Consider the following 25,590-nt stretch of genomic DNA (forward strand, 5'->3'; position numbering starts at 1 on the left):
GCGGTGGGCATTATTATAGCCTCATGCAAGAATGATGTTTGAAACTTTTGCCAAGTAGACATTTTTTTTACATCTAATTGACTTGATAATTGTGTGCACTGAAGCCACGCCCCCTCACTATTAAACACAACTTCACAGATCTCCAAGCAGATGTGATGAGGTTTCAACTTTATTATTGTATAATAATAATCACCAGGTGTATTTTGCCAGCCAGTAACAGTGGAGATTATTCAACCACAGCTACATGCAAGCACGCAACACTGATTCACCTTTATCCGCAGGGTAACCTATATCCATTATTTCTAACAAATTTAGAATTGTCAAACTGCAATATCTTCAAAGTGCCTGCAATTTGAAGTCACTGTCCATTGGCTTTATTTGCCCAAATACCTTGTTTTTAAAGACAATGGATATAGGTTAGCCCACGGATAAAGGTGAACTAGTGCTCTAAGTCTAACCCTCACAAAGCGGTGAATTGGTCAGATGATGAACCTGATAGTGAATGAGTATGAGACCGTGCATTTGCACTTCAATGATGACATTTTGTCCATTGCAGGAGGCAATACACAAGATGTGGACCAAACAGCTGTGCAGGAATGTTGTACTTTGTCACCTGAAGCGATGGACACGAACACACAGACATGTCAGGCCCTGGTCACCACTGTCTACTGTCAGGGCTGCAAGCTCGGCGCATGGCGCTGGGATTCTGGGCTCGCTACAAGTCACTCACGGGGACCACGTACATATCAGGGATGTAGGACATGTGGAACAGGTGTGTTTGTAACCTGATTATATCTTGCTTATAGCAGCCCAACCAATCTGTAGTGGTCACATTGTGCACAGTGGGATAGTACCAATTTGAAATAGGAAGACTTGATTTTTTACAATGATTTTTAGATGATGCTTGTAGAGATCTTCTCACTCACACTCACTCCGATGAGCTCGCTCAGAATGTCCACACATCTAGTTTCCTCCACCCCTCTTTGTCATTTATCGCTGCGGGAAGTTGCTGCAGGTCCAAACCATATCCTGGAAAAATGAATTGTTCAATTTCCTATATTTCCTTTTTGTGTCAACAAAGACAAGACAGTTCAACATTAGTCTCTACCAGACTGACCACGCCCAAGAGTGACAAGTCATCAAAACTTGCCAGTTGAGTTTTGCTACCAGAGGAGTTGGCCGGAGGAGGAACATTAACCCCAGTGTTGACTGCCCCCTGGCCAAGTTCCCGATTTTTTTCGGAATTTTACTATCCCTGTACCTCTGTATATAGAGACATATCTAGAGACTTGAGCAACTTGAAAAATGTCTACTTATGAAGGATTAAGTCTTCCTAACATCTGCTTGGAGATTAGAGACCAATCCAAATGTTTATTTATCTCAACAGGTGCTACGGAACATGGTGGCCGGGGGTAGGGAGAAACTGCAGGTGATCAGCGACTTTGACCACACGCTGAGCCGCTCCACGTACGATGGCGTCCGCTGCCCGATGACCCATGACCTGGTGAAGGATTCCCGCTTCATCTCCGAGTCCGACCAGAAGAAAATGTGCAAGATCTGGCAGTACTACTATCCCAAGGTACAGGCTTTTAGTTAGGATTTTATTATAGGGAGTCCAAATTTATTGGTGAGTTGCGGTAAATGAATATTGTAGGGGGGTCCGGGGGCATCCACCTTCCATGGTGCAGAGTTTTTGATTTTTTTAAATCAAAATAGTGCATTCGAAGGTATCCTAAAAGGCAAAAATGCTGTTACAGAGGTCAAAGTAGAAGACTGTGACCACAGATGACCTGGTAGCATCCCTGGTCAATCAGAATTTCATGCTTGCCAGAGGATTTTCTCCCCAGTTCCAGGGCGTCCAGAGCGTCAAATTTCTTGTTATTCTAAGAAGAGCATATCATCTGGCCGCGTTGATGCATGCCTGGCTAAAAGCCTGCTCCTATCTTGTGTTTTGTAGTCATGTCATTGAAGTAGTTGTCTCTTTTTCACTGTCATTCGACACAAAAGTTTCTCACCTCAAATTTTCAGTCTCACCTGGAATTTTCAGTCGCATAACCTGAAAAACGGATTTTATCATTTTACCAACACAGATGTTTGTTGTCATCTACAATGGATGTGTTTGAGTAATAATAAACAAAGCAGTAGTTTGTTCGGCTAGACAACATGAAAGTAGACATTATGTATTTGTTTGTAAATGTCATGTTAAATGTCTAGTTTAGTTTGCAATTCAGTCTCTGAACTGCCATGACCCTTTAAAGCCAATAGACTATCTTATCTTATTTTCATCTCAGGAGATCTCTACCACCCTGCCTCTGCAAGAGAAAATCCCGCTCATGGTCGAGTTCTGGAACAAAATCCACGACATCTTCATCGCGTCCGATCTCACCCGACAAGCGGTCCGCACGATCGTGCAGGAAAGCGACACCAGATTTCGCGACGCCTGCGACGTTTTCGTGAACGTGTTGCGCAAAAACGACATCCCTTTGCTCGTGTTTTCCGCTGGTGTTGGCGACGTCATACACGAGATGTTCGAAAAACACGGCCTGACGATCCCCAACTGTCACGTCGTCTCCAACTTCCTGACCTTCAATGATGCAGGAAAGGTCGTCGGTTTCCGTGACCCCCTGATCCACATTTGCAACAAGAACAGGAGCGTTCTTCCAGACCACACCTACTCCTTAAAGCAACAGGAACGGACTAACGTGATCCTTCTGGGAGATTCCTTGAACGATCTACAAATGGCCGACGGAGTTCCCAACATGGACCGGATCCTCACCATCGGATTCCTGAGTAGACATGTAGAGAGACTGCAAGATTTCACTGAAGCTTTTGACATAGTTTTGGTGCAAGACGAAACCATGCATGTTGCAAATGCAATCCTGGGGAAGATTGTGGGCTCAGATGGGTAGAGAAATGATAATTCTTGTAGTACGTCAGAAGTTGCACTACTCTTGGATTCGTACATTGTGAATTTTAACACATATTTTAAACCATGTGTATGGCATGTCCCTGTAGCTCAACTGGTAGTAGTCTGCCAGTTGAACTCTTGGTTCTAATTAATTGGTAACTGGGAAACCCATCTGGGTTGGGGATACATCTGTCTGTTGGAAGGGATGTAAAATGTGGTTCCTGTGTTTTAGCAGGCATCTCAAGCATGTCATTGTCTAGCCATCCTCCTACGCACGGTCCCAACGGCTAGCTGACTGCTCAGCCTATTGGGCCCTGCTATCCCAGGCCCTACCCCCAGGTATTGGGCTTTTTGTTGTCGAAAGCTGTCTCGCAAAGGCCGCTGGGAAGCTATCAGCCAATCATGTTACGTCTTACATAGCACCATCCTCCTACGCCCGATTCCCAACGGCTGACTGCCCATATAAGGGTAAGCTCATTAATATCCCAACGGCTGACTGCCCATATAAGGGTAAGCTCCTCAATCTTTCTAACGCAGGGCGTCGATTTTGTGGCGACAATCATAATACCTGGGGGTAGGGCCTGGGATAGCAGGGCCCAATAGGCTGAGCAGTCAGCTAGCCGTTGGGACCGTGCGTAGGAGGATGTGTCTAGCAACTCCTCCCTGTAAAGGCATACCCTGCTACAGAACCAACAAAGAAGCTTGTTGCCCTGTGATTCATGTGCATACATGTCCTATTAGGTCTAATCCAAAAGCCAATTCCATCGACGATTGATCTATTTTGTGATTATAGTCGGGAAGATTTTATATTAGAGACAGGACCCGGTGCAATATCGAGTTGATTAATTGTAACTTTGAAGTCTACTTCTCATTACGACCAAACTTATTATAATATAGTCGAAGTGACTGTCCTACATTTTGTATCATATTTAGTCCACACGAAAGACAACTTGTCACACAGCTGTCAATATTTAGAAGTTTTTAATGTCCACAGGGAACAATAAGTAAAATGGCAAATATAATACATTGCATAAAAATTTACAGGGATGTTTTAAAGATTTTAAGAAACTACGTTTTCTTTATAGAAATACACAATAGTACAATAGTCGCTAGTTATGTGTTTTTTCTTCCCAGACCACAAATAGTTATGTTTTTCTTGATTCTAATTTTCACACATTCCACGACTAGGAAGTTTTCAACACTGGTCAGTTGAAATCTGGAAAATCATTTATGGAATTTTTACAGATGTACATTACCAGTAAGCTTTATATTTTTGCTTGAAACACCAGCTCTAGTGCTTCTTTTTTGTTGTATACACTTAGAAAGAAATGGACTTCAAATTTCTGTAGACATTTTAAAAATTTCCTTCCAAATTTCCAGCAACCAGTGTCGTTCACTCCATCCACATTGCCAGTGGGCACATATTGCATGATACTTGATATGTTCTCTCCTTACAGACTACAAGGTCAAAAATCCCAAGGTCGTATGCTAGACGGTTCAAGTCTTTTGTCATCTTGCAATTCCTCGCTAGCCGCAATCTGCGGCATTTACCAAACCCTATTTATTATACCCAAAACAAAATCATGTTGACCATATTTCGAAAGCACATGAAATGCAGCCATACATACTGTGTTCGACTTAAATTTCATAACTGTTGCAGAATTCATCAGTTAGTAAGACTGAGTTAATTAATCTCCAAGCAGATCCTACGGTAGCATAAGATACAGTTGTAGTATCAAAAGCTGCCAGAGGAGTGAAGCCGGCCTAGGAGTGTGTATGCTACTGGTGCCCGTGTGACTCCATTTTGCCAGCTATACTCCTTGGCCAGCTTTGATGCTATCTTATATGTATGGAACTGTAGTATCTGCATGAAGATTATGTGTTCATCTTGCACCTGCAAATAAACACTTAGTAACCTCACGTTGTGGTCCACCTACTGTTCTAGTTAATGATTGGTCCCTTGAAGACGGGGGCAAACCGCCGATGAGAGGTGTGGGTTTACAGGATTTCATGAAGCACCTATAGTATAACACGTTTCCACAGGAGCGTTCCATCCTACAGTAAACCTGTCTGGATATACAGTGTGACCTAAACCAACAACAAGTAAAGCAGTTAACAATTCAACGCCGGTCACTCCAGATTTGGGAAGAGACTTTTCAACAATGTTTCAGCACGTACAGTAAACCTATTGTGATGATCAAAAGAGTTAAGTCTCCCTCTACATTCTAGTGCCTTCTTTTCTGGCAAAAGATACATGTATCTCATTACAGATAAATGAGTCTTTATGCTTTTTTCTGGTGCCTTCCCAAATTCAAAGTGACCTCATTGACTTGGACAGATGATAGGGGTGAACAGTGGTTGCCTTGGCTGCAGTTTCCAAGGTTACGGTTGCCTACTAGGTTACTGTAGCCTAGGTTGCAGGTTCCTAGGTTACACTTTTACAGCACATGCAATGTAAATACATTGTATTGTTGATGGTTATATGTCCTGATAGTGTTATTATGACTCTTAATGCAGAACCTCATATAATAATCACTGTACAATTTCAACTACAGTAGTGGCATGGACAGATTGTACGTCTCTCTAAACACACAATATAAAAATTTCTTCGGAAAAAAAACTACCGTACACAAACATCAACACAGCATTTATCTTACAGACCTTCATCACTCTACAGGCATCACTATAAGGTTACAAACACACAGTGTCTGTTATATGGGAATTGTCACCTGGAATTTGAGAAGTGGTCTAATTTTCAGGAAAAAAAATCCCTTACTTCAACTTCTTACGGAATGTATGTATAAACTTTCACGATATTTGAGTTGGCTTCCAACTACAGTCAAACCTGTATTAGGGGCCACCTCTACAGGGGGCCACCTGTCCATAGTGGCCACTTTTTGTCGGTCCCTTGGGTATTTTATCTACAAGTTGCCACCTCTATACAGAGGCCACCTGTCTATAGTGGCCAAATTTGTCCGGTCCCTTGAGTGGCCGCTATAGACAGGTTTGACTGTATATTAGACTTGAATTTTGTAGCATCTGTGATACTTTTTAGAGATATTTGGAATTATTTGATAGTTTGAATTTCTGGTATCTTTACAAATTCGCAGTGACAGCGCGTGCTAAAGTTGTGGGAGAGTAGGTAGAGAGGACGGTGATCACAGGTTGCTTATGTCAGGATTACAAAGGGTCACTTCACAGAAGACAGACTAACATGTACATGTAGGAGCGACCGCCGTGTTTCCAACGGGACAGGTACAGGAAATATGGCTGTTACACAAAGGTATAGACATTATATATTATTCTTGTGTTGATAGAAGAGACCATGCCCTTATAATAATTTATAAAAACTGTCAAATGTAGATAATTGTTTACCAAACACAAGAACATCAACCAACCAAACTGCCTGTTCAAGCTTTTACAAGGAAGATGCCCCAAAGATACATTTTTTTCCAAGAGAAAAATTTCAGATTTTGATTTCAGAATTACAAATTCAATGCTTCATTTCTATCCAACAGAAGCCAAAGATTTCACAATATAACATGTTACCAGTGATGCAACCACTTATAGTGTTGGTCCTTTCATCTTTCAGTTCCTCCAGTGACAGCAATATTTTTCTGAAGATTGTTGGAAACACAGAAGTCCCTCAAACCAAATGAACACCATACATTGGACAAGAGTTCATGTGGGACCTACATGTGTGTGTGTGTGTACAAATGTATGCATCGCTCACAGACATGGAGAAGTATGGGGTATTGTAATGTTGTGATCACTTTAAACAGACGGCTACATGACACACCAGTACACTGTAGGCCTGACGGGTATCTTATGTACAATATTGTCCACATCTCTCCACATCTCCCGTATGTTCATCAGAGTAGCAGAAAGGATAGTAAGAATTTTTTAAGACATAAAAACAGAACACCTGATATTTACAGGTATATATTAAGTACTCCGTAAAAAGTGCTCCTCTAAATCTTGACCATTCCACTTAGCTGGACATTCTAAAATCACTTGGATTGGATTTCAATTATGCTGTTACAGTACTAACTTTGCACTTACATGTATGTTCATCAACTGTAACTCTGACTACCGGTAGATTTTTGCAGGTAAAAGAGTCTTAATGTCCTTCCAAGACATTTCATCTAATTTAAGACCATTTTGTATGCCAGGACTTTGTCTCTAACTGATTTCCTAAGTTCTTGTAAGAAAGCATAGTTCATTTGTTACTGAAGCAGAAATAGTGGTTTTCCTATAGTATATTGCACGTCCTCCACAGGCCACAGAAATACAATTGCGCGATTCTTCAAATCACTTTCCAGAGTGGCCTCCAAATTTCCTGATTGTCTCTTTCATTCTCGAAGTGCTACGGTACCATCTTTTCCTATAAGATATCAGTAAGTATGCCTTGCCTGCTAACATTGCTCAGTTGGGGTCTCCTTATTAATTGATAAGGATGTGTAGATTAAGTTGCATTAAGATGGACTTAAGTATATGGATCAGGGCTCTAGCCAGCTCGAAATTTTTTTTCCGTCAGCCAATTCCCATTGTCGCGAAAATCGCGAAAATACTCTTCCATGAGTTAGAAAGACTGAACTGAGACCTTGAAAAACTGGTTTTTAATGAGATTATTGTATGCGAAAGGGCGCCGACACACTTCGTCAACAATAATAACAATAGCAAAACAAACAGTGTGTGGCTTTTACGGCCGTGGACGGCGTCCCTAAGCCGCCTGTAGCTTCCACCAAGGATTTTTGTCCGTCAAGGTTGACGGATTGGTTTTAAAATTTTTCCGTCACATGCAGCAAATTTCCGTCAATTGACGGAAAAATGGATGCTGGCTAGAGCCCTGATATGGATACTCCTTTAGTTGATCAGGTTGACTGATGAAGATGACTACCTAACTGGTCTCTATCATAACTACCCAGCATACCTAACCAGCTGTATGACTACCCACTTCGAGACCCAGCCAATCTACCATGCTCAACTACCACGTACCTTGAAGTACCCAGCACAACTACCTTCCTAGCTACCTGCCGCACCTGAACAGCCTCTACCTTTAGTTTGAGAACTTTCCTGCACTGAAGAAAGTAGCATTTGACGAGATGATATTCCCTACAAGCCTTCAAATCTAATTTTGAGATTGGAGAAGGTAGGATAGAATAAAGGTCTTGAGCTGAGAAAAATAAAAAAAGACCACATGTAGAGAGGAGAAAAATGAGTTGATAAACATACCAGAGATTAACCATTAGCCAGCTAAGGGTGCAGCCTTGTACCAGGCAGGCACTGGTGCACTGGGGGGTTAGCATGCCAAGGGTTAATGGAGAGATGTTGATAAAAACCTCACACTAATGAGAAACTCAACTTTGATCAGACTCACGCAGAAATCTGGCTTTACCAAATTTTGGTTGGCCACTAAAGCCTTCTTTAGACTTCAATAATGAGTCAAAGGATCCTTTCAAATTTTCTATCATTCTAGCCTTCATCAGGAAAAATGACCGAATAAAAAAGTAAAAAATGTCTTTAGGCATGTGACTCAGTAATGCATTAATGCTACCTTTTCAAAGCCTTCATCTGGGTAGAATGACCATTATTATAAGAAATTTCAAAGTCACATGACCTAAGACATGTTTGTCCAGTATTGGAAGAAAGGTGAGCCGATATCCTTTTGTGTTGAGTTTCTCATTATGTTTTTTTTTACTCACGCACAGATACTAAAAACCTTTTAGACTAGCGAGTCCCAATTAAAATCGTCCTCTATATCGTCGTTAGTGAACTGTGAGGCCGCGGACTCCACTGGGATGGGGTGCTGCGGCCGCGGGTGCGCCCGCGGGCTGACGCTGTGGTGCGACCCGAGGGACGACGTGCTCCCGCTGGCATTCATCACGCTCAGGTGGTTCCCGGAGAGGTGCATGGAACCCGTCATGGACGTCCGGGTGCCAAGGCTGCCACTGGAGATAGTCGAGATAGAAGAACTAAATGCAATGTATAATGGACAGTAGATAACTCTGTTTTAGGATAAGTGCATGGAACCCGTCATGGACGTCCGGGTGCCAAGGCTGCCACTGGACACAGATAGGATAGAACAAATGAATATAGACAGTAGAAAACTCTTAGGTAGCTTCAGCATGGAGCTGGCCATTGCAGTCTGGGTGCCGAGGCTGCCACTGGATACCGGTAGGATAGAACAAATTTCAAATATCATGGACAGTAGGTTGTTTCAGGACAAGTACATGAAGATGGTATGTCCAGGTGCCAAGGCTGCCACTGGAAGAACATCAATGAGAGTTACATAGGATACATTTTGTAGATAGACATTTCTGACAGCATCAGGGTGCCACTGGACATAGACAAGATAGAAGAACTAAATGCAATGTATAATGGACAGTGGATAACTCTGTTTTAGGATAAGTGCATGGAGCCGGCCATCGACGTCCGGGTCCCAAGGCTACCACTGGACACAGATAGGATAGAACAAATGAATATAGACAGTATAAAACTCTTAGGTTTCTTCAGCATGGAGCTGGCTATTAATGTCTGGGTGCCAAGGCTGCCACTGGAAATAAATGGTTATATGCCAATGAGGGTTACATAAGGAGACTAACGGATAGATTTTTTACATACACATTTCTGATAGCATCCGGGTGCCCGAGCTGCCACTGGGCACAGAATAACTTGATTCAATGTCATACCTGGGACATTACTATAGGATAATGTTCGATACGGGTGTCTTGGGCCATATCACATGGGGTTCTGCAAGTGCGGCGATTAAAAAATTTGTCAATGAATACCTGATTTTGACTTTGAAATTGCTGTTGTTACAATTTTTTGTTTGAGGACACATTACTTTGTCAACTTTTGTCACATTTCGCATCAAAACTTGTGTTTTCTCGGGTGGGTGTGACATACTGCAACAACCCTTGGCTGCAACCCTCTTCATGTAACTAAGATCATAGTACACATGCTGTAGGATACAGGTAGGCTATTAATATTGGAGACAGTGATACAGCATCTAACTGACCTGTGATGACTGGATCCGTAACTGCTGGCGTTACTGGCCTTACTCGCTCCTAACGGGTCGTTTCCACCATCGTGAAGTCTGGTCGAGGCAGCCTGAAAATCAACAAGGTTTGAAACGCTGAAACTTCTGTCTATTTGGAAGTAATTGGATGGACAGAAAACTTTTAAACTTAACCTTGTAGCTTTATTTGGAATTCTGCGACTGGATATTATTGCAGACCATTGTTGTATCCCAATCCAGCATAGTGTAACCCAAAGCATCTAAGTGGCTTACGAGCCTTGTTCTGTGGTATATACAATGTGTTTGTGGAAATTGGTGAATCAAACACTTTTATTCTTTGCTTTGGGACCAACGAGTTTAGTCTTTGGGACAGACGAGTTTAGTCTTCTACCTCCCGACTGAAGTCATGTACCCATTTTTTTTACACCTGGGTGGAGTGAGGAAGGCTGTCTTAAGTGCCTTTTATAAGGGGGAATGGCAAGTCTCGAAGGTGCAAAATCTAGGTTTTGAGCCCAAAACTCTACCAGTTACGCCACATCAAAAAGTCTAACCTGTGCAATGCCAGTTTGGTTGAAGAATCGGCTGAGGGAGGAACAGAGATCTGAGAACTGTGACGGGTCCAGACACCAGTTATTCAGGTCTGCCTGCTTCATACTTTCCATTAAACCTGAGGAAACATGTTCAGAACATGTCAGTATTACAATAATTATCGTGTATGGACTAGTGTGAACATGTACTTCACAGAAGCTAAGGTTAGAGAACTGTGACGGGTCCAGACACCAGTTATTCAGGTCTCCTTGCTTCATACTTTCAAATAAACCTGAGGGAAAGATGTTACATATGTTAGTGAGAAAGTGTGTTACAATTTTGTATGGACTAGTGTGAACATGTACTAAACTGGAGCTATGGTTAGAGAACTGTGACGGGTCCAGACACCAGTTATTCAGGTCTGCCTGCTTCATACTCTCCATTAAACCTGAGGGGAAGATGTTCAGAACTGATAGTGAGACAGTGTATTACATGTACAATTGTGTATGCACTAGCTAGTACTAGTAAGAACATGTACTATACAGGAGCTAAGGTTATAGAGAACTGTGAAGGGTCCAAACACCAGTTATTCAGGTCTGCCTGCTTCATACTCTCCATTAAAGCTTAGGGAAAGATGTTACATATGTTAGTGAGAAAGTGTGTTACAATTTTGTATGCACTAGTGTGAACATGTACTACACTGGAGCTAACGTTATAGAACTGTAACGGGTCCAGACACCGGTATTTGGAGTCCAACTGCTGCATACTTTCCATCAAACATGGGAAACACAATAATTAAAATGTAAATGTCTATGTTAAGTTTAAGAAAAAGTGTATATCTATATCCATAAGTCTTTATTTGACAAGTAAACACAAACCAGAAATTGTTTTTATTTTACCTTGAAACTGTGTCATGTCGATGTCGCCCCAGTTATAACTGCCTGCCAGACGACAGCTTTCCTTCAACAGGTCCAGACTGGTCAACCAGTCTCCAGCTGTAACCATGGAAACAGTAATCATGGAAACATGATCAATCATCATGACCAGAGATGAGAATGATACGATGATGATTTAAAAAAACAAACATTTAAACTGTTATTAAACATCTGAGCTGAACTTTAAATCTTCTTACTTAGACTTAGATCCTTCTGTGTCTAATGACACATTTGGCAGCAAGCAGTCTTAAGTCTTTATCCCCCTCTAATTTTGTGATACTTGTAGTAATGATAGTTCACCTTTATCTGCGGGGTAACCTATATCCGTTGTTTTCAAAAACAACGTACTTAGGGATATCAAGTCGACTGGTGGTTTCAAACTGCATTATTTAGAAAGTATGGCAATTCTAACCACTGTCCATCGATTTTGTATCCCTAAATACTCTTTTTTTCACAAACAACAGATATAGGTTATCCCGTGGATAAAGGTGAACTTTTTGTATTCTTCAGGCTGATTCTAAAAGGCATCTACATGTATTTTCTAACATCTCACCTATATTGGAAGCTGTTAGTGACGCCGCCAGAGCCTGTGGTGTCGGCGCCGGTTTACTGAACACGGCAGAGTTGCCGGGCGTAGACCGGTTGCTGGTGGCAACTGTTCCTAGGGTCGTCATGCCACTGGATGATGCTGAAAACAACAAGGTACAGCAAGCATGCATCAATGTTGAGGAAAACTTCCTGTGGTGCTAATATTCTGTTAGTTTTACAGACAAGCTGATCTGCAGGCGGATTTTCTTATTTATCAAAATGGTGGCAAGGCGGTCTTGCAGGGGTTAGGGGTGTTGAATGTAAATAAGATGCTGGGCTCAAATCTCAAGCAGGCCCCAATGTTGCAACCTTGAGAAATGCACTTAACACCTATTTCCCTACTTGGCTCAGATTAACTTAAGATGAGTACCTAGCTTTGGCAGGGAATATCTTCTTGCATGTGGCACAAAGCCAAAGGTCCCTTGTTTGAGTAGAGCCACACTTCAAGAACATGAAAGAACCCACTACAAGTACGGATAAGAGTAAGGGTCCATCCAATGTGAGTGGATCAAACCTTGCAGTTCTTACACATCCTGTAAGTACTGTACAAAGTTGCTGTGATATGCTTTGAACTGGTTTACTAGTGATGCAAAAAAAAAAAAAATCAATGACAAATAAATGTCCTCACATGTGGAGAGCTGTCCTGATGACGACTGTTCGAACACCTGTTTATACAGGCTGCGGAATGAAGCGCTCAGGTCCTCAAATGCAGGGTTGTTGTCCACCCAGCCGGCTTTGGGCTCGATTATCTGTAACGGATAAAACAATGATACAATGTTGAGTATTAAATGTGCAGGTGCAGCTTTCCAATACAGTTTGCCATTCGTTAGCTCCTCTTTTGACTTTGTTTCAGTTTCAGTAAGTTTCTTTCAGGTATCAAGAGGTACACACCCCTATGTAGGAAACACTGAGCCTCCAACCCAAACTCTAACATGTCAGAACATTGAGGTAATGGAACATAGGGGTGTTACTGACAAGATGATGCCCAGTCACTGCTGCATCTTCATGACAAATGTAGTTGGAAAGTCACCCCAGGGTTGGACAAGTTTTTCAAAATTCACTTGTCCTATCCGGCAAGCACATAAAAAAATTTACTTGCCCGATCCAACTTTTCACTTGCCCAAAATTCACTTTCACTTCAGCAATGGAATTCTTACTATTGCCTCTATTTTTCTATATTGACCATTGCTCAATGTCATGACTGTAAAGGGTAAAAGGTAAAGAAGCATATCAAAATCTCGCGCAATGGAAAAATCTCACTTGTCCCATCGGGCAAGAACATGCACTTGCCCTGGACAATAGGGCAAATGGACCTGTCTAACCCTACACCCATCCAACTCCCCTTAATGCAGATGACTGTACCTGAGGAATGGCTGCCTGTCCGTAGTTCAGTGCTGCTAGGGTGGGTCCGGACATGCCCAGACTGCCGCTACTGTTGGAGCTGTGTAGGCTCTCTTCTGGGCTGTAGGGCTGTGTAAACAAACAAACAAACAAACAAATAAACAATCAGACATGCCCAGACTGCCACTACTGTTGGAGCTGTGTAGGCTCTCTTCTGGGCTGTAGGGCTGTGTAAACAAACAAACAAACAAATAGGAATCACGAAAATCCAGTATTTTACAATAACCAAAATATAAAGGTACCCATGCAGGGATAAGTAGCAGTTGAGCCTAAGCAAATGTCAATGCTCAGGTTTTATGTGGCTACTTAAACAAAACAAAAAAAATAGCAGTTGTAACAAAAATCAGCTAGAAGGCCCAATGCCAAATAATATTTTTCTTGAGATTTTAACTCTGATGTAGAGCATGCATGTGTGTATGGGTGTATTTGTGTGTGTCTTCTTGTCATTGAACATCCCGAGTCCAATAAGGATTCTGTCAGATGTGTATCTTTGCTTGTGTGTGAGTGTGTATGTTTTCATTCATGTGTGAGTGTGCATGTGTTTTACTCACCCTATCACTAGACCTCCTCTTGCGAGGTTTTTGTCTGGCAGGGATGTGTGAGTGTGTGTGTGTGTACATGTGTGTGTGTGTGTGAGTGTGTATGTGCACACGTGTGTATATGTTACTTACCCTATCACTAGACCTCCTCTTGCGAGGCTTTTGTCTGGCAGGGATGGGGTCCTCCTGTGGATTGTTGTCTATCGCCCAATAGGAGCCCTGGAAACGGAAGAAAAAAATTCAACAATTACCCTAGAGGATAAACTGAAAATTCCAAACAGGAACCATGTGGCTGTGGCTGTCTTACTGAGGGGTGATTGTAGGGCACAAGATGTCAGTTAGAGGATCAGTCTGTTATATTTATTATCTACAGTCCCAGTGCTATCAACCCAACATATGAGTGATCTTAAAAAAACTCTTGGTAGCAAAAAGGCCAGAGGCATTTTTATTAGATAGCCTGGAATGGTGCCAAAATTGCATGTTGGTAGTCAGGATTTTGTTTGGGGGATTTCTTTTGTAGATTTCTAATGTACCAGGGAGTATTGAAGGTCCAAGCTTTCTGGAATGGTCCAGGGGCATGCACCCCCATAAGATTTTTAAAATTCAACCCTTTGAAATGGTGGATAATATTTCCTGCATTTTTGCGAGGATTTCAAAGTAAAAAAAAACCAAAAACAACTATCAGTACAAATATCAGTACAATCCATTTAGGCATTCTGGAGTTATGGTGGTCAACTACACACACATGCACACACGCATGCACACACACACACACACACACATACACATACAAACAAATGCTACCGAAAATATAACCTTCCAGCCAAGGTAAGAAGTTGTCATGCATGTATTACACTGAAAAGCAGTTATACCAACCAATTTGGATTCACACTGTGTGTAATTGCAGATGCATAATTCATAATTCATACATATATACTTCCTGCATGAATAATGAATAAGGATGATATGGATCTATAGTTCAACACAATGTGCCTCCCACTCAGAACCCAGTCTGCAGTGTCAGAAGTCACCTCCAATCATAAACATAACATAAACCAGGTTGGCCTGAGCTGCACACATGGCTCAGGGCACATGTGTTCTACAAACAGGGGTTACGTGGGGTCAGGGTTACATGTGGCCATGCAACTGCAGGATTTCACGCCCAGGGTTTCTTTTATCTTTACCAGTATCACAAATAACAGTTTAAACTTTCAGTTTAAAAACACGGTAAAGGTTTCTAAATGTGTAGCTAAATTAAAAAGTCCAAGTCAATTGATACTGCAAAATCTTGATAATTTAAGAATTTTACTGACACATAATATAATATTACTAGCAATATATGTAACACATCCAGTGATATGTTACCCTACAACTACATACATGCAAATACACATAAAGGTGATACTTTCAGTACAGCACATGTATGTACTAATAGTTATATATCAGGTGATAGCTGACCTGCTAGCCTCATGATATATCAAAGAAATGGTTTCATCAGATGATGGCATTCTTGTTACATCCTGGGGCTATAGTAGGTCAGTAACCCTTTTCTATGTCATACAGTAAAGACAAATCAAACATATATGATGCAGAAAATCAGTGCAGTGTCTCCAACTTTCTCCTTAACAGAGAGGATAGAAGAGACTAAGTTACAGACAAGATTCAGACAGATAAGACAATGCTCTTAAGAAAGCTACTTACTTTTCCTGGGTCATCCTTTGACCTTGGAACCTTGAGGAAGCATTTATTAAGGGACAGGTTGTGTCTTATGGAGTTCTGCAAAAGACAGAGACAATCCGTTAGCAACAGTACTGGACAATAGTCTTTGTTTATTTGTTTGTTTGTTTGTTTTGCATACCTGGTAAACCGCCTTATGGCATAACACACCAGGTTTGTTCTGAATAGTACAAGCTGCATATGCGGACAGATTATTCGAGCCACTCACACCGGGAAGGACCCCTACTCTTTTCGATAAGTGTGGTGGAATCTTCAACATGCTCGAGGTGTGACTCTCCTAAAACACTCCTCTACGTCCTGTCCGAGGGACGGTCCTAACCGAAGCTACATTTAAGTACTCATTTTCACCTGACACACCAACAGATTCAAACCCAGAACCTCTGGGTTATGAATCTAACACCCAGCCAATTGTGCCACAGGACCACACAGTCTTCTTATCGTAATACTGTAATACTGTACTATGGACTAAACAAGGGTTGTTTGATTAGGATAGATAAGGGCACTAATAAGTAACATGAGACTTAAGTTTCAATCTTGAGTTGATCTCAAGCAATCAATTATCTTTGGTCCAGAAACTAGTACAGAAAAAAAAACAGGTAAAGAAGGCACAATGATTTATTTGTAAGGGAAACATTATAAAATGTAAATGCAGGTTTCTTTTTGTGCAAAAACAACAGTATGCTTTCATTGAATGTTGAAACACTAGGAGATTAGTCTTATAGGTTAATAGGTATCAAAACAAGTGATGTGTTTTGGTGACAATATTTTTACTGAAAGAAGAGAAGTGACTCTAATCAGGGCACCATTTGCATGCCTTAATTACAAAATATTCCAGTGTTGTTCCCAGTGCAAATTAAGCACAAACAAGTCATGATTTGCACCCATATTACGTGTATTTTCAGGGCACGAAATCACTACCTGCGCCCGTAATCTACAGGCAAAAGATCAAGATTATTGATAAATTAACAGACACCTGCAATTTTCAAGGTAACAGAAGTTTGGACAATGACTATCTATAATTAGACAAATATGCTTTGAATACGAATATGAAACATCATAATTTTGACCTTGATCTCAATATGTGAAATATATATGATTTATGAATTTAGTTCCCATCCCCAATTTCAAAAGGTAAAGAACTTTTCTTTTAATGTTTTATTTTAGTTTTTCACAGTGAAAATTTTCACAATGTTTCAACTCTTAAATAGAGTAAGAATATATAATATACATTCTGACATACATACATGAATACATACATATTATGGTATATGTATACATACATACATATAATGTATGTGTGTGTCTCATTTTAATTCTTGACAATCTGACAGGGAGGGCAAATTAGGTCAATAAAAATTTTAATTAAAAGTGCTTAACAAGTTGTCCTCCCAAAATTATGAAATGTATGAAAAAAAATTGTCAAAATATGAAAATGTGTTTACCACCATTAAATAGCTGCCTACTTATTATGTGCGTCATGAACATCATATTAATCCCTATCTAATGAATAAGAGCATTCTCCATCACTTATGTTAATTAGCCTCGTCTGTAATGTAAATGATCCTATAATTAAAACAAAATTTTCCACTCTGTAATTATTTCAACCCAATTAAAAGAATAAAAGTGTTTCCCAAACCTGTAACGCTAGTTCACCTTTATCCAAAATTGGGTAACCTATATCCGTTGCTTTTAAAAACAGGGTCGTCGGAGATATCACACCGACGGACGTTGGTTTCAAATTGCAATATTTTCAGTATATTGCAGCTTAAAACTACCATCCATCGACTTGATGTGCCTAAATACCCTGTTTTGAAAAACAATGGATATAGGTTACCCCGCGGATAATGGTGAACTAGCGTTACATGTGAGGCACAAAGTCAGAATTGTGATTTGGAAGTGGAACAAATGATGGAACAAAAAATATTTAATTACATCTCTGCTATTAGGTATGCAACAATGAACTTCACGTCACTCGGTATTCAGGGATTCGTCATCATTCATACAGGAGCATAATAATGAACAAACAATTAAGAATTAACATTGCACATGCATACACAATGTGTAATGTATTGAGAAATTATCTTCTTTTTTTCTTACAAACTAAGGACTATGAATTATTTCATGTTACTTAAGTACCTTTTTGAACTACAGTTTTGGATATAGACAGCTGACATATAATATACACTCGGTCATATTCATAGTTGTGACCATCTCTACATAAGTGATAAGAACCACCTGACCAATGTGGTTACTTTTTTTTTATTTTTTAATCAGGTTCGTAGGTCCTGATGTTACCATCATGAAGATGAAGCGCTGCCCTTAGTGATAACTGTAGCAGTATCTCTTCTCCCTAAGTCAGAAACATCAAGCTTAGGCAATGTATAATGTATTGAGAAATTATCAGTTTTTTTCTTACAAAGGACTATGAATTATTTCATGTTACTTAAGTGCCATTTTGAACTACAGTTTTGGATATAGAAGGCTGACATATAAAAAATTATAATATACACTCGGTCATAATCTCATATCCATAGTTGTGACCATCTCTACATAAGTGATAAGAACCACCTGGCCAATGTGGTTTATTTTCTCATGGTCCATTAGATATTTTTTTCCCAATTGACACAACATTAAGAATTCTGTCTTAAGTGACCACAGACCAGATTTTACCAGTCCCGAGAGTGATTTTCTTGGGCTGAGTTTTGACTGTTCATGACTTTGACATCATTGTGTCTTTACAAGGACTGTTTTTTGGGACATCATTTTTGTCTTTTCCAGATGTTGCACATAAACCACCTGTGCCAGGTGTGTTGTCTTGCACCAATACTGTCACTTGTTCAATAAAAACTGTTCAAACTCATCTTCAACTACTCAAGTTCCCATTGTTTAATACAAATTACACTAGTGTTCAGACTCACCACTATATTTCAAATCAATCACAATCTCTCACAATGGCATATTTTCAAAATATCAGCAATCAGAAGTGCTTCTTTTGATGACATAACGTCAATTTTGTCGCTGCCAGAAGATGATTACACCACAGGGGGCGGGGCAGCAAGACAAGTGGAATCACTAAGTACATCTAATTGATAGAAAGAGGCGTGAAAATTGTGGATCTCTTGGTTGAACTCTGGTGGATTTAAATGTAGGGAAAGAAAAGTCCTCTGGTATGGTTGCTGTCCCCTCGCGTTTGTTTGTCTTCTACAGGATGTTTTACACGACAACAGCGCATCAAGTGGTTTTTTTACCGATAATTAATTATTGAAAAGGCGTGTCAAACTTTTGGACGTGACCACCGCGCGTGGGCGGGGGAGGGACAGACTATCACTAGGGGGAAAGAAAAACAACACGACAGCGGAGTTGATACGTACTTTCCAGCCGTTGCCTGCGTCTCTGTAGTAGGGGAAGTTGTCGCAGATCCACTGGTAGATTTCTGAGAGCGTCATTTTCTTCTTGGGGGACGAGTTGATGGCGAATGTGATGAGGTTCGCGTAGCTGTACGGCGGCTTGCCGTCTCGGCCGCCCGCCCCACCGTCGCCGCCATCGGCCGTGCCGTCGCCGTCCAGCGCGTTCTGTGATTTCCGGATGGCCTGGACCCCGAGCCCGCCGACGGCGCTGGTCTTCATGGCGCCGCCGACGTTCAGACGGGGTAGCCAGTCCATGGACGTTAGGCTGGACTCCAACTCAGATCCGGACGCCATCTTGGATTTTCCAGGCTGGGACCGGGGAAATTTTCACTGCGAGAGGGGTGTCCGGTCTAACCGGAAAATTTCCAACTCGTCTTTTCTTCCCTTCAACAACACTAATTTGATAAGCAAATTACACTTATTTCCACAAAACAAAGCTCAAGTCATATCTGATACATTTATGATGTTTCATTCGAACTAATAGCGCGTCTAATTTTCTCAACGGAAGGCGTTCTTGTGTTGCGCAGTAACCGATATGCCGCCGGCCCCCGGAGCCATGATTGGGCTCGTCCGGTTGGCATCATTGCCCCCCGCAGCGCTACCTAGCAACTCGCCACTGGTGACGTCAAACGCGCGCGAAGTCCGGTCGCTGGCCGTTCAAACTGGATATTGCATAATTTACGGGGTGTACAGAGCTTATCATCAATATCACTTTGTGTCAATAACGCTATCAAAGACTGGGGCTAGACTGGGGCTTTGTCGAGGTTGTCTAGTTGTGGTCAAAGAGAGACACGTGTTGTCTACAAAGCGGAGTAGGCGACCAATAAAATCAACTTATCAAGGAACTAAAAAAGGAAAAATAAAATTCAAGCAGAATTAATTCTTATTTGATGATAATTCCTTTCGGAAATCATTGTGAATTTTCAACTTAACCTTAAAATCATTATCGGTACTTTAATGAGACTAGGTTCTCTGGGCATCAAGCCAATATCCGAAAGTGTTTTCGCTTTCGATTCCATCACATTGTCTCAGGCCCCTGCATCAGGACTTCATAGTGTTAAGCATGAATGTTGTAAACATAGAGGACAAAGACAGAATTCTTCATAAGATAGTGCTTGTAGTTTGTTTACTGTAAATTTCAAGTTGAATTGTTTGTGGATCATCGCATCATTCGCATCAAATCATCAAACACCAGCTTTATACTCACATACTGCTTCGTGTAGCAGGTGGGGTACTGTAATACTACAAACCGCTAGATGTCGCCCGCGCACGGTCATCCTCAGCCGAGCTCCGCGTTCATTCGCATCACGTTCAAAATGGCGGCCGTACTGAATTCTGTGAAGTCATTCGGTGGTCACAACATGTCTGTAAACGGCGGGCCAGACTTCATGGACGCACCAGTTACAACAGGGGTAAGTTCTAGCGGACCTCTAGTATGTTGGAGTAGAGAAATAAAGGGCAATCGCTGTGCAGGGCCGCGTTTTTGGCCCTTAAAGCACGTTCTGTCTGTGGTCTATGGGGAGGGGGGCGGCAAGGCATTTGGCAAATTATTTGGAAGTTGATGACTTTTTATATCATATATAATGAAGAAAGATGGACCTAGTATCTAAATTACTAAATAAAATGTTGAGGATAGTCAGGGAATCCAAAAAAGTATGCTGAATGCAATGCCTCTGCTGAAAACCAAAGTACTGATGATGATGACTACGAGTAGTACAATCATCAAATTATCCTTTGTGTTGAACCATGTGTCAAAGCATGCTCATCAAATTAAATGGTTTTACAAATGGTACTTTTAAGTTATGGCTCTACCCTCGCAGTACAAGAATGTCACATGTTTCAACTCCTAAAAACTTGGTACAACTGTTTCTAGATGTTTTGCTGTTTAGAGGACTCTTATACCTGTAGCAAATTTATAAACCAACAGTCTTTCAAAGATGTAGAGCAAGTGCCAGGATGTGTACCAATCCTCGTGACTGTTATCGTTTCAGACGTCCATCATGGCGGTGGAGTTCGCAGGTGGAGTGGTGATCGGAGCTGACTCACGGACAACCTCCGGGTAAAGTTTGATAATGGTTCTGGTTTGGACGGTTGTAATGGAGTGGGGTCAAACTGGTTAAAAAAGAATATGTTTATGAAAATTTTAAAGAGACATTGGAAGTAGACCTGAAGATGAAAAAAACTTTTTAAGAAAAAAAGGCCACAGTAAGATTGACATGTTTAAGAAAAACTTTTTGTACAACTTCTTTTCTAGATATATATATATATGAAATTATATACATGGATATTTACATATTTGAACACACACACACACACACATTAGAGTTGACATATTGAAGTAAAACTTTTTGTACAAACTTCTTTTCTAAATATATATGTTTTTGTTGGTTGGATGGATACCAACATATTTGCATACACACCAATAATCATTACTTGATTAAATCATCTTAATCCATTTCCTCTGCAGGTCTTACATCGCTAACCGAGTAACGGACAAACTCACACCGATACACGACCGGATCTTCTGCTGCCGGTCGGGCTCCGCTGCCGACACGCAGGCCATCGCTGACATCGTGTCCTACCACACCAGCTTCCACAGGTCAGTAGTAGTCCACTGTGATCTGCTGATGCAGTGGTCTGAACACTCTGCATCAGCAATCAGTTTTTCTTCATCTCTCTCCACAGGTCAGCTGGTCCCCAAACCTGTACTTAGGTTTCTTAGTCTCCTACCACACTGGCTTTCACAGGTCGGGTTCTCACCAAACTTGCTCTTTGTTTTCTTTGTGAAATGGGAAGATCCTTGCTTTGCGCACCTTAATGGTGTTAAGGGGCAGTGTTGATCTCCGTTGATATAGTCTAGGTCACAGAAAAGCAGAGACAACACTAATGGAATCAATAACAATATTCAAGTACAAAAAATGATAAAAATAAAGAACTTTTATATATACATTGCGAAAGATAGCGTACATGTATCTGTGCATGTATGATATGTGCTAGATGGTTTATTTGGAACAGTGATTTTCCCAAACATCAATCGCACATGTAAAGGAAAATAACCTTGAGTTTTTTTATTCCTCCTGACTGCAGTATTGAGGTGGGTGAGCCCCCCCTGGTGCGGACGGCAGCAAACCTGTTTAAGGACCTGTGCTACAGGCACCGGGAGGACCTGACGGCTGGCATCATTGTGGCAGGATGGGACAAGAGGAAGGGTGGACAGGTAATATTTGGTGCACTGCTGTCAATGCTTATCAAAATACATTCAAAGCTTTGAGATACATATATAGGATAACATGCAAGTGATATAAAGGGGTCTGAACGTATTGATATAGTGTCGTGTATAGCAGATTTAGTGATAAGGTCAACTGATTAGGAAGTAAAGAAACTAGTTTATGACTTCATTAGCATAATGATGTGCGGAATTGTACTGTTCTTAAACCGTTTCGTTCTTGCATTGATAGTGGTCAATTTGCTGTATGATAAGGGAACTGCCGTATGATACTAAAGGGGGCAACTAGACTCGCAACTTTGCTGTGAGATCAGAACAGAAAAGGTCAGTTGATAATTCTGTCATGTGTTGATTTCTGTTGTTTGACAAAGCCTTCATTATTTCCTGCAGGTTTACTCAGTTCCCCTGGGTGGGATGCTGGTCAGGCAGCCCGTAGCTATAGGAGGTGAGTAGACATACTGTACAGTGCACAAAACTGATGCTGTAAAATACCTCTCAATGTACATCATGTAGAGAGATGTCTACAGCCACCATGCATCAGCAGATGATTGATCGATTGACTGAACTAACGCTTGCAGTCTTCTCTGTTAGAGTGCTAAACATTATCCTACAAGAATGTCAAATACATTGTTGTTATGAATAATAAATCCTTCAGTGATTGTGGAATTTCTGCATTCTTGCAAAACACAGTGATATGGATACATCATTAATGAATTCATGCCACCAGAGGACTTTGAGTCTCTTCTCTGAGACTAATGGACCTGTGCCAACTGTTTTCCAGGTTCCGGTAGCACATACGTGTACGGTTATGTGGACTCACACTTCAAGGAGGGCATGACGAAAGAGGAGTGTTTCCAGTTTTGTGCTAACAGTAAGTAAATTTTCCTCGCATTCTTCATAACAACTTCTTTTGTAGATTGAGCAGGAAAGTCCGAAAGCCGGCTTTACAATTCATGCGAATGCCGGCCGAATTGGTAGATTGATCAGACCTCGCCAAATTTCAACACCATCCAAGCATTGGCTGTAATCTGCCCCTTTACAAATTGCAGTTCTTGTCTACTGTGCAGATCTTTCCCAGTCAGTTCTTACCTATACAGCAGTACTTGAAAAGGTTGTATGAGTTAGGGAAGCTGGACCCATATCTTTCCTAAAAGTTTGCATAGTATTAATAGTATATAGAGATGATAGACAATCTAGACTCTGTTGATTTTCATTCCGTGTGAACTGATGGAGTAAAATGTTGTTTTCCTTTTCAGCCCTGGCCTTGGCGATGTTCCGTGACGGCTCCAGTGGAGGAGTGATCCGATTGGCTGCCATCAACGAAGACGGGATAGAGCGCAAGGTCATCACGGGAGACGACATCCCCAAATTCTGGGAGGGGTGATCGGGTCCTCCTGATGTCAATGTGATAAGACTAGATATTTGTAGTAGGCAAGAATTATGATGTACCTTACCAAAAAATTCTGTCTAACAACTTAAACTGTAACAGTTAATAATACCGTAAAAACAACATCAGTCACCCGTTGTACCATTTCCTTTGGTAGCAGTTGGACTACTGTATGGTGTAATGTCACAAATTGGATGACACCTCGCAGTTTTCTACATGTTTCATGGACTGCACACTAAGCTTTCTTTGTTGGTTCTTTACAATGGGAATAAAATTACATGTACAACTCTCTGTTATCCATCAATAAATGAGCAGCAAATAAAATTGCTGGTATTGAAAGATGTATGTGTGTGTTTTTGTCTTGAGATGAAACTTTTGATGGCTCTGTAGGTGTATGTTCTGCTTCAAAGTGCAGCCTGTGGAAAATGTCTTGCCACAGTGCTGAATGTGTGGGGAAGACCAGTGCCTCGAACAGGGCTGTCTTCATGACCGGCCTATGTTTGTTTGTTTGTTTATTTCGATCTCCAATTAGAGTTACAATTATTATCATAACTCTATTCTTCCTGGAGTCGTCCATCAACATTACAAATTAAAACCATCAAATAACATAAAGTCAACAAAAGTACATGTATACTGTATGACATAAGAAGAACTGAAGTGAACTGATTACAAAATGTAACATAAACTCAGTAAACAGAAGTAATGAGGAGGGGTCAGAGGTCAAAGGCTATAACATAAGTAACAAAACATCAATCAAGGCCTATCCTTTCTTCTAGTCCCCAAGCAGATCCTACGGCGCCTTAGAGATAGTATTAAAGCTAGCAAAGGAGTATAGCGGCACCGGTGCCTGTTTGACTCCCTTTTGGCCGGCTATACTCCTTGGCCGGCTTTGATACTATCTCTAGGTCGCTGTAGGATCTGCTTGGAGATAACCTTTCTTCATGACATGAAGTTGATAACATTGACAGTATTGAATTTTTAAAATTCAAAAATTACATATTCAACAACATGGCCTTTTGGGCGCCAAAACAATGAAGTAGAAACAGCTTATTGCTTTGGTAGTGCATAAAGTTACCGGTACACTGGTGAAAATTAAAAGAATGCTTATTTGTTAAAGGCAACCTAAGCAATATCACATTGTTAAAAGTGGAAATATTCTGAATAAGTCAGTCTGTATAATGACATCTAATGCACTATTTTAGCACATTTACATCATTATTTCATAAATTGAGCCGTTAAAAACAGCGCGGGAATGAGTTGCACAAGGATTCCAGATCAAGTCTTTATTTTTGAGGGGTACAATAATAAGGAATATCCTCGGGCAACTTGTCGCTGGGCTGTTTTTAACCGCTCAAAGTATCAAATTATGATGTAAATGTGAGAATACAGTGCAGTAGATGTCAATATCATGCAGATTGCCTTATTCAGAATATTTCCACTTTGACGCTGTAATATTGCTTAGGTTGTGGAAGGAATGGCAGAACAGGTGTTTCTTGTCAGGGAACACCTTTTAAAAGCTGCGGTATCGAATAAGGCCAGCAAAAACAAGATTCGTCAAGAGAAGGGCATTAAAGGTTCAAATGGTACCTGAACATATGATGGAAATCATATCTAAAAGTAAGCTTTTCTGAAAATCCAGTTTTCATTGCTGGTTTTTGTATCAGATTCAGAAGAAATCTCCCTAGTTTGCAACACTGTCAACAGGTTAAGTTAGACCCCATTGTATAGGTTAGAGTGGGCTCATCCAAGGACTTGTTGTTCCATTCTTAAGTATACAGTTTTTATATTGCTTTCTTCTTTCTATTGCATGGTTCTTACTTCGCAACTCAACTCAACATGTTTGATAAATCTTAGTCTACATTATCTGGGAACGAGGTCACACTGATGACGTCACCCTCACCCCTGGGCACAAG

The 25,590-nt window shown here is 40.9% G+C and overlaps 3 protein-coding genes across 3 annotated transcripts; 2 read left to right on the forward strand and 1 right to left on the reverse strand.

Moving 5' to 3' along the window:
• Positions 1-528: 528 nt before the first annotated feature.
• Positions 529-3,169, forward strand: LOC118430460 (7-methylguanosine phosphate-specific 5'-nucleotidase A-like). Its single transcript, XM_035841334.1, has 3 exons — positions 529-772; positions 1,388-1,579; positions 2,292-3,169. The coding sequence occupies exons 1-3, from the start codon at positions 533-535 to the stop codon at positions 2,907-2,909; spliced, it is 1,050 nt and encodes a 349-aa protein (XP_035697227.1). The 5' UTR covers positions 529-532; the 3' UTR covers positions 2,910-3,169.
• A 4,929-nt stretch (positions 3,170-8,098) lies between these two features.
• On the reverse strand, positions 8,099-19,788 carry LOC118430459 (forkhead box protein J3-like). The gene is made up of 10 exons (XM_035841333.1): positions 19,029-19,788; positions 15,622-15,696; positions 14,053-14,139; positions 13,343-13,450; positions 12,609-12,729; positions 11,946-12,080; positions 11,357-11,452; positions 10,481-10,596; positions 9,930-10,021; positions 8,099-8,859 (listed from the first exon to the last, which is right to left on the reverse strand). Exons 1-10 carry the CDS (start codon positions 19,356-19,358, stop codon positions 8,634-8,636), a joined length of 1,386 nt encoding a protein of 461 aa, XP_035697226.1. The 5' UTR covers positions 19,359-19,788; the 3' UTR covers positions 8,099-8,633.
• A 569-nt stretch (positions 19,789-20,357) lies between these two features.
• LOC118431072 (proteasome subunit beta type-6-like) lies at positions 20,358-24,020 on the forward strand. The gene is made up of 7 exons (XM_035842156.1): positions 20,358-20,476; positions 21,056-21,123; positions 21,532-21,663; positions 22,152-22,281; positions 22,681-22,735; positions 23,072-23,161; positions 23,547-24,020. The coding sequence occupies exons 1-7, from the start codon at positions 20,381-20,383 to the stop codon at positions 23,672-23,674; spliced, it is 699 nt and encodes a 232-aa protein (XP_035698049.1). The 5' UTR covers positions 20,358-20,380; the 3' UTR covers positions 23,675-24,020.
• Positions 24,021-25,590: the final 1,570 nt, after the last annotated feature.

This window comes from Branchiostoma floridae, chromosome 14 (assembly GCF_000003815.2).
Source record: "Branchiostoma floridae strain S238N-H82 chromosome 14, Bfl_VNyyK, whole genome shotgun sequence".
Lineage (NCBI taxonomy): Eukaryota > Metazoa > Chordata > Leptocardii > Amphioxiformes > Branchiostomatidae > Branchiostoma > Branchiostoma floridae.